General features: G+C 41.9%; 1 protein-coding gene across 1 annotated transcript in view; it reads right to left on the reverse strand.

The window, feature by feature from the left end:
* Nucleotides 1–890: 890 nt before the first annotated feature.
* neo1a (neogenin 1a) overlaps nt 891–10,059 on the reverse strand; it is a 148,851-nt gene continuing 139,682 nt past the window's right edge. The window contains exons 18-28 of the mRNA XM_079339546.1: nt 9,243–9,435; nt 8,570–8,764; nt 7,370–7,402; nt 7,073–7,138; nt 6,692–6,821; nt 6,270–6,514; nt 5,648–5,740; nt 5,132–5,302; nt 4,539–4,826; nt 3,767–3,903; nt 891–3,199 (exon numbers count right to left, since the gene is read on the reverse strand). Of these exons, the coding sequence (XP_079195672.1) occupies nt 3,047–3,199; nt 3,767–3,903; nt 4,539–4,826; nt 5,132–5,302; nt 5,648–5,740; nt 6,270–6,514; nt 6,692–6,821; nt 7,073–7,138; nt 7,370–7,402; nt 8,570–8,764; nt 9,243–9,435 (1,704 nt within the window). The 3' untranslated portion in view covers nt 891–3,046. The remainder of the gene's footprint in view (nt 3,200–3,766; nt 3,904–4,538; nt 4,827–5,131; nt 5,303–5,647; nt 5,741–6,269; nt 6,515–6,691; nt 6,822–7,072; nt 7,139–7,369; nt 7,403–8,569; nt 8,765–9,242; nt 9,436–10,059) is intronic.

Raw genomic sequence — 10,059 nt, forward strand, 5'->3', positions numbered from 1 at the left:
TTCCTCCAGTTTCCTGCCCCAACAAATAGGCAAAGTGATTGAAAAAGGCAGATCCAATGCTTGAGATGAATTTAGATGCTCCATGCACTGATTTTGCCCCATGGCAACAAATAAAGTTTTTTGAATTGAATTGTTTGCTATGACATAAAATCACATGTAATCTTACATTGTAAATGTCAGCATTTTTAAACATCAGGGTTTCCTTGAACATGATGCCAAACTTTTCAGGCCTCAACAGAACATAAACCTGATACCAAATGCGGAGTGAGTCACTTTTAATAGCCATCCAGGCAAAATGTGAACAAACAGGATGACACTAATGAGTGGAGAAAACTAAACCTTCAAGTTAAAGTAGAGAGAAACCTATGAAGGTGTTAGTCAATGTGAGGATTGTCTAAACGATGAACTAAAAGTGAGGTGATGGACACTAAACGTCCGTTAAAAGAATTTGTGGAGATGTATGTATGTATGTACACACACCTACACACCTACACACACCTACACACACCTACACACACCTACACACACCTACACACACCTACACACACCTACACACACCTACACACACACCTACACACACACCTACACACACACCTACACACACACCTACACACACACCTACACACACACACACACACACACACACACAGCTCAATTGGATCCAAAGCTCCTGGCAAGTTTCACACTACGTTAGTAAAATAAGGACTCCATTAATTTAAAATCTTGCAGATGCTTTTAGTTTTACTTTCAACAATCTTCTTAGCTCAAGCTGCTTCTTAACTCACAATGAACTTTCAAGATTTGACCCATTTCGGTACTTTGAAAATAAGAGGAAATGTCACGTTGTGAAGGGGATTCCTTCTGGTGTTTGATAAAAAGAAAGACAAGCACAAATATTTACTTTGTTAGTATTCATAATAGTTTGTATACACAATGTATAGGAGCACCAATAAAAAAAACATTTTTTTTTTTTCAAACTTTTTTTTTCAACATTTTTTAAAAAGCCACTGATTTTGTTTTCTACAGAAAGCAAAAAAAAGCTCTGTACATGAACAAGCAACAACAGAATTCCTCATCACGAGCTGCGAATTCAACAACTCAGCTGCTCAAATTCATTTCACCTCTGAAGCAAAAAAAACCAAACAAAAACATAAAAGAAAAAAGAACATAAAAAACAAGACCAGCTGCCTGCTGCTTACCTAGGACACTACGTTACACAAACAGCTTCTGATATTTAAAACACAAGATATGTAAGAAATGTACTTTTCAAAAATTGTGAAAAAGTGCAATACAGGTTCAACTGTTTACAACTCAATAGATTATTTCCCAAATGGAGTCCGGTCCTTTTTCTCCCGCGTTTGTTTTCAATGATTCTTTCCCAAAAAGCATGTTCCTTGTTTGTATCCATAATTTAAATCTCTTACAGTTATACTGACATTCATGAAGATGTACATAACGAGAAACATGGTATTCACAAAAGTAGAGCAAATTACTATGATTGTAAATGACAAATTTCTTTGGGTAAGAGGGTGATGAAAAACTAGAGATGATTTTTTTTTTCCTTTTTTCACAATGGATTTGTGTACAGAACAAGCTTCTTGTTTTTTTTTTCTTCTTCATACAAAAACTACCATGTAAAAAAAATCTGGGAGTCCCATTCAAAAGGCCAACATGTTTTGCATTGTGTGATATTTGTCAAAGAACCAGGGCATCTGATGAATACAGCAAACACACTCCACTGAGGGAAAAATGCACACGTGGTTCAGCAGTACAGACGTCTGAAACCAAATATTGGTTTTTGGAAACGACACACATTCGATCAAACTTCTTGTATAAAAGATAACGCGTCTGTTGCAGGTGATTGATTGATTTACTGGGTGCCATGTGAGATTTTTTTTTTTTCTTCGAAGGAGGGGTGTGGGTCAGCGCCCTGAGTCCTGGGTACCCCTGACCTGTGAGGAGATTTGACAGCATGACTCGGAGCGACATCCATCTCAACTGTCCCAACATGCAAACATGTTGGTAAGGCCAACATGGTCTTACTATCAGGCCGAATGGAGCTCCCACAACAAGCTAAAAGCTGAAAAAGGAGACATGTTAATGTACAAAGCGGACAACACAACGCCAGAGAAGAATGTACTGGAGAAACACTTCGGGCCTCTCTCCCCTTTTGATACGAAAAACTCAGCTTCAGGATTTACTTGATCTCCCGTTTTCATCCCAAATAATAATAATAATAATAATAATAATAATAATGAAATATGGGAAACATCAAAACAATGAGGCAGTTTAAAAAAAAAAAACATACACACAACATATGTACATGTTTATAAGAATATGTGTGTAAAAAAATAATACAATAACATAGAAAATAATAAAAAGTCATGGCACAACATACGACACATGGGGAGAAAACAAAGAACAGGTTGATGAATAATGGGTTTGTAAAGTGGGAGGGGGCTGAAATCCAATGTTCACTTCACTGAAACGGCCCAATAGATATACAAAATGCACAAAGAAAACACTAATCAAACAAACACTGTGTAGACTGCGCTGCATGAGCACCAACATCAAAAAACCAGCATTTTTTTTGGACTTTCTCCTTTTGACTTGACATTGACTCAACTGTCTCGAGTGAGCATTCAACGAATACAAAAACCTACCGTGGGTGTTTTTGCTGAGGAAAAAATTCACAATCTTCCGGATAAAAGCGACCAATGTTTAAAAGTTCATAGTCTCTGAGAACGGTTCTTCACAAGAAGATGAAGCGTGTCACTTTTTCTTTCCTCTCATGGCAATCTCCTTCCTGAGACTGAGCAAGGTAAGCCGAAAAAAGTTCCTAAGTTTCAGTCTAGAGTTTGTTTTTTTTCTCTGCAGGGGGACAGGAGAGTTTGTTGGGCACAAGATGCCACTTTGTGTCCGCCAGCCTCTGGCTCCTAGGTTTACGTTTGGATGTGTTTGTTTGTCTGTTAGAGAATGTGTCTTTCTGTATGTGTGTATGTTGGTGACAGAAAAGGTGTGTCTGTGTGTAACGGCGTGTGAGTGCTCATGGCGCTGTAGTTATGGCGTTCAGGTCCTTCATCAGGCCCTCGAGGTGGGCCATCTCCTCGGTTAGCTCGTCGGGCTCGTAGCTCTGAGGGAGAGGAACAGGGTTACTGCGGGGGGCGGGGGAGGGGCAGGGAGGGAGGGAGGCAAGCACCTGGAAGGAGGAAGGAAGGGAAGGAAGGGAGGAGAAAAGAGGGAAGGAAAGGAGAGGAGGAGAGGGTCAGTCAGGGATCTTTCAGAGGACAGGGGGAGTTGTATGGGTGGGGTGAGGCGAGCTTGGGGAGGGGGTATGTCAATATGACTTTAAATGGAAACAACAGAAAGAGGCAGCAGACAAAGAAAAAACATCCAGAACCAAAGAGAAGTTGGCAAACATTAAGGATCAGGAGATGGAGAAATTATATTAAGTCATTCCAGTCATGGGTTTTGATAAGGTAAGTTGTTAAATGGATCGAAATGCAGCCGACAACGTAACAAAAAATGGTGAGAATTGAAGTTGGGCAGAATAAAAAGAGAGAAAGAACAAACAGAAAAATGTGGTTAACACCAATATCTAGTTCAAAGTAACTTCACAATCCAGTGCCCAAAGAAAAGCTGACATGGATTTGGAAGGAGTGTGTGATTGGTATCATTTTGCAACACAAGACTGAAAAAGTTGCGAATCATTTCCATGAATAGTCCTGCATTACTACAAGCAGCCAGTGTAGGGCGCTATACTCACGCTGTCAACATCCTCCAGCATCTTACTGGTCTCTGGAACATCGGGGGCGTTGGGCACAGTCACAATCATGGGTGTTCGTGTCCTTCCTAATGTTCCAATAGAGGCTGTTTTAACGACATGGGGGTGAGTAGGAGGCCCTGAAGGCAGCACAAACACAACAGTCAGTGAAGGCAACTAATGGCCTTCCATGCAATTTATGGACACACACACACACAGACACAGACAGACACAGACAATCTCCAGCTAGTGTCAACAAAATGAAGATGAAGTGAATTAAATGTTACTTAATGAGAGTCTAAATATGAAAATCTTAAACACAAAACACACTTGTGCTCAGTTTTGTAATCCTAACGTTGAAAAAAAGGCTGGATCAAGCAAACTGATGCAGTATTAAATTCATAATCATGATCATGCACGTAACTGCCTGAAAAAAGATTCAGGATTTTTATGGATTTTCTACAGTTTTTTCCCCCCCGTCACTAAAGATTGTTTAAAACGACTCATCATTGATCAGTTTTGCTCAGGCTGTCTTGTAGACCGATGTAATCTCTTTTTTCCCTCTGTGAGTGTGTGTGTGTGTGTGTGTGTGTGTGTGTGTGTGTGTGTGTGTGTGTGTGTGTGTGTGTGTGTGTGTGTGTGTGTGTGTGTGTGTGTGTGTGTGTGTGTGTGTGTGTGTGTGTGTGTGTGTGTGTGTGTGTGTGTGTGTGTGTGTGTGTGTGTGTGTGTGTGTGTGTGTGTGTGTGTGTGTGTGTGCGCGTGCGTTTCTTCTTACCAGTCTGAGCCAGCAGTGGTGTGCTGGGCAGAGCAGACGACTCATAGGTTGGATGGCTGCCCGCTGGGATTGCAGGTACAGCGAAGCTCTTGAGTGGGTGTGCGTGGGCGTGCGGGTGGGCCGAGCGGTGGGGGGGCAGTTGGCTTGAGTAGCTGGGCTCCTCCTCTGTGGTGGTGGAGCCATGGTAGCTGCCCTCAGGGTCGACCATGATCTCCGACGGGCAGGAGGCCTGGGAGGAGGCGGTGGCTGGAGGGACAGGCTCTGAACTGGGAGTGTTCCTGACCGACTCTGGAGAGCGTAAGGAGGGGAGAGCCGGGGAGACAATGAGCACACAGATCTAAGGGCTACACCAACATTTAAAAAAGAATCATTAGAACATCTGTCTTCAGTCCTGGTGGCAAAGTCAAGGAAAGGTTCACAGTCTTGAATTACAGGGAGTCAAGGAAAGGTTAGTTACACTTTAAATATTAAAATGTGAGCGTAGCAAGATGGCCGCTGCATGTGAGTAAATGAGCAAACGATCAATGAATGAACAGGAGCAGGCCTGACTCCTCTGTACTTCTCCCGTTGTTCAGCAGGGGGCAGTGTCTCACCTTCAGAGTCCACCCTGTCTAGATGGGAGATGGGGGTGGCACAAGCGTGCGAGCGAGGGTGCCCGCCGCCCTGGTGGTAGAGGTAGCTGCGTGTGGGCGATGCCAGGCTGCCCATGTGATAATGGTGGTGATGATTATCAAGGGAATGGATGGGATGAGCACTAATCACAGCTGTGAATGAAATGGACACGGAGATACACACACAAACACACACGGGATGAGATGTTTAAGCGGCTGTAGTAAGGATGAAGGTTTTGTTTTGGATGAGAAACACACATGCAGTTTCCAATGAACACATGATTATTCTGTCTGTCTCAGATTCACCAAATTCAGACTGAAATATAAAGAATGAATCAAATAAATATATTCTGGAAAGAACTGTCTTTAGCTTGAAATACATTTCTAAACTGTGTTTTTTAAAGATCTTTGCGCTCTGACTTCTAAATATAAAGTATAGTATTGATTGATCTCACTATCTGTAAGTCCTGACAGTTATGACATCACAAACACACTTACGCTGAGGTGGCTGTGCATCAAAAGGCATCATCATTTTTGGCCTCATCCCCCGCCGGCCTGCTAGTGTCGACATGCTGTCCTCTGATTCGTGGCCTAAAAGGTATGGTGGAAACCAGCCAATCAGAAAGAGCCAAAACTCTTTTTTTAAATTTATCTTCCCTCTTCAGGATCATTAACCAATTGTAAATCAGAGGGTTCTGGTTAAATCCCTAAATGTGATTGTTAAACTCAGCAGTGTTCCATTATGAACTGATACTGAGTAGATTCACTGTATCTGCAGAAAATTGGATTGTTTGCAGAGTGTGTGCAATCATGCTGGGTAACAGGCACAATGTATGAAAAGCATGAAATGTTTTGCATGAACAAAACAACAATAAAAACAGTGAAACATGTAGGAACATCCAGTCATCCACCTGAAAGCAAACCTCTCTGTGTTAGCACATTTCCTTTGTTTAAAAAGTACTGTTGTTAGTTAAACCCCAGACATGTTCTCCCCTGTCTCTGAGCCAAACTCAAGCAGTGTTATTATGCATGGAAGCTCAAGCAGAAGGGGTGAACTTCACTTTGATCTCCTTCCTATTACATCGACTTTTAAGTCTTCCCCCTCTTGGGCAAGACTAACCACGGTAGGAGTTGCGTCGCTGCTGCAGGTGGGGGTCTCTCTCCAGGCCGCTGTCAGCTGGTGTGATGTCTTGAGAGGTGCGGGGGATGGGCGTTTCAGTCATGACAGGGTTCGGGTCCGGTGATTTGTCCATGGGTTTGAGTTCCAGCCTCTCATGATGAATCCAGAGATCAGGGGGCTTCAGGTCTTTAGAGTTGCCCTTGTACTTGTGGGAGCCGTTTGAAGACTTTGAAGCAGCACGTTTTCTGCAGGAGAGAGCGGAGCCAGATGGTGAAATACTCACATCCGTTTGAGAGAAAAGATGGCAAAGTGGTAGAAGGAAAAAGGGACGCGAAATATACGTGGTACGTAGCTGAGCAGAAAATCTGTTCAATTAGCAGCAAAAGAAAGAAAAGGGCGAGAGATCTGACTGTGCTGCTTACTTCTTCTGATGGGACGTGGTGCGCCGCGTGCACAGGAAGGCCCCAACCACCACCACGATGATGGTGAAGGCACCCACAGAGATAATGACGACAATGACCAAGATGTGATTTTCATTGTTTCCTCCCACACCTGATGGGAAACATTGTATTAGATATTAAGTATTTATGAACAGCTCAGTGCACAAAGGCTTTAGCCCTCTACAGGCCTCAGTTCTAGTCTGCCCCTGTTCTCTGAAAAGCCCCAAAATATCTAAAAAAAACTACACTAAAAATCTCTGGTGAGTCACACTGCAAATAGTCCAAATGTTTTCCAAAACAAAGTTGCTGGAATCTGATCATGATATCAGTCGTTGTTGCTGTATAGTCTGAGTGAAATCTTACCAACTGCAGTTCCAGGGTCCTGTGGATGGTTGCTTGAAGGTCCCTGCTTCGGTGGCAGATTTGAGGCTGATACAAAAGGACAAAATATATCACTACTGTGTTTCTCAGACCTTAAGGACTTTATTCATTTTGACTCCGTCTTGGTCAAACATTCATGACAAAAATCACAATCTACGCTACGAGCACCCGAAGATTTTGCCCAAAGAGTTTCACGGCTGAAGTTGAAAATCTTCAGAAACAGGGACACACCGAGTGCAGAGTCAGCAGTAAAAGATAAAGTGTGGAGGGGGAGTTTACCTTGATCATTAGCCATTTTGTCAGATGACTCAGCTTAACAGGCCAAAGGAGAGCAGGGAGAGAAAGACACAATAAAAAGCAAAAACAGGTTAGCTGTAAAGCGGCGAGAGAATGCGGAATTAAAGATGAAGATGAAGACAGTGAGGAATGGGAAAGTAGGCAAACTAGAAGAATGTGAAATAGTTAGAGGAACATGAAGCTACAGTAAACTACAGAAACAGCCAAGATGATATTAAAAGCAGAGAGTCAAAATAAAAAGCTTTTTAAAATGGCAAAAGTAAAGTAAAAAATATACTGAAAGAAAGGACATTGAGTTTTGAACTAAAACATATTTGAATGCAGCACCGAGAAACTGAACAACCAGAAGAAAGAAAGTCCAATCTTACAGATGTTTTAAAGGATCATTTTGGACACTTGAGAAAAGTTGGACCAGGCTGCACAATTCATCTCATTTAACATTCAGCATCCAAACATCACTAAAGTCTGACTTCATGGCAACATATAAGAAACATGTAAGTAAACAAGCAAGGCTGTCTTCCTCTGCATGTGTACACTCTAAGCTTCAGACTGAGGCTGGGTATGATGGACATGCTCTCACACAACTGAGATGCAGTCGGATAAAAGTAGAGCGAGCTATCAGCTAAACTCAATTAAGTGGTGAATAAAGAAATGTTTTTGGATGTGGGGAGGACATGCTGCTTACTCAAGTACTGTGAAGAACAGCACAGGAACATAACCATGCTAATGTGCACTGTTAGATTGTCGTTCATTTCATTATCACATTATGAATGTGACAAATCAATGAATGAACAGAAGCAGTTTTATAAGGTGGGACTGATACAGATAAACTGTCCTTTCTTTTTTTTTTTTTTCCTTTCTCAAAAGTCTGCACATAAAGCGTGGTTGTAAAAGCTACATAATCCTCCAGCATGTCATTACATTCCTGATAATCAGCTAGATAATCCTAAAACGCTCTCTGTGCATTACAAACTGTTTTCATTGTTTCTGCACCTGATAAAAATCTTAAAACATATGTATCTGTAACTACGAGTGTATTGGGAATAATCAATTATTGGTTCTCTCTTCTTTGAACCTTTTGAGTTTAACCAGCTCTTGAGAAGAATTGATTATATGGAGGATGAATTTGACTGCATCATCTGTTCCCTCATGTGTCCTGAGCTCGTTGTCTTCCAAACTTACTCTTCGGAGTGCGGAAGTGTACAGCCTCAGACATGGGGCCCATGCCCTTTGAATTTCTGGCCTGGATCTTGAAGTAGTAGGTGGTGTCCAGAGTCAGCTCCTGGATCTGATGAGTCAGGCGGTTTCCCACGACGGGCTCAATGACCCAGTCGTGGACTTCAGCATTTACATCTGTGCTGTAATAGATGATGTAGCCTAAAACAGAGAGGGTTGGATAGAACAAGACAAACAGAGGGACACCAGTGGTTTAAAGGCTGCGAAGAATCATGTTTCTGTGCCGCTTGTTAGTTCTGTCAAGTCAATCTGCAGATTAATGTATCATATTCTTTATTGCATTTCTTTTATTCACTGCATTGCGTCTTCTTTGAGTGTAGCTCTTGAGGCTGCAGTTTGGAGTACAGATGGAGACGAATGATCCTTTCTGATCACAATGCCAGTGAAGAACATTTCTTCTGAGGTGGTTAATATGCTATCCTTAATAGACTACCTTCATTTACGCTTTATCAGGGCTTGTAGCAAAGTGTTCTAAATGTGAATAAAACTAAAAACAAGAAGACAGAAATTGGATTTCTCAGGCCAGAAACGTTTTATTTCATTGCAACGATGCAAAAGTGAGTTGAACGTGAGCCTTTCATTATCTGTGAGAGTGAACTTGAGAGACTTTGAGACTAACCTGTGATCTTCCCGTTGGCCTCAGACGGAGGCTGCCAGTTGACAATGATGGTGCGGGGTTTGTTCTCTTTGCTCACCACGGTCACGTCTTTCGGGGAGGAGCTGGGGACTGTGGGGGGGGGGAGGGGAGGCGTTAGAGACAGGACATCTGTCATGTTGTTGAAAAGTTCAGATAAAAGGTCAATATGGAAAACCTGTTGTATAGTTTTGAACGACATGGTGCACTTACCAGTAAGATAGGAGCAAACTGTGTGTGCATAATTGGATGTGCTTTTTTAGACGTAAATGTGTTGTGTCCATACTGTTTCCGCTTTGCCTGCCCTCAAAATTATTTAAATGGTTTTTTTAATATACATATATGAATCTGTGTTTTTGACTTTGTCGACAGAATCAACTTTTAAACAAACCCCTGGCAGGGTAGAAATGCACAACTGTTTGTTCTTCTCTCTGGAATAAACAAAAGATTTCACTTGATGCTGAAAGCTCAGTAAATCTTATTTTAATCATTCATAAATAGATGTTGTTCCAAAACAAATATCTAATTTATTGTAGGACATTTCACGACTCAGCCTTTAAACTTAAAGTGACATATTTCTCACAAACTTGACACTGAATTAAGAGTCTTTTTTTGAATGATAAATCCGCAGAGGATTGTGGCAGCATGACTTTCCTCAGGTGTGTTCTCTCCTTGTGCAAAAAGTGACATGTTACTCCCAGCCAGCCAGGGGTCGTCACACTGGACATGTTGTAGGTTTATGTCTTTGTGATTATGGATATTTAGTGTGTCATTTCAGTGAGTGTGTGTGTGTGTGTGTGTG

Source organism: Symphodus melops (assembly GCF_947650265.1).
Source record: "Symphodus melops genome assembly, chromosome: 3".
Lineage (NCBI taxonomy): Eukaryota > Metazoa > Chordata > Actinopteri > Labriformes > Labridae > Symphodus > Symphodus melops.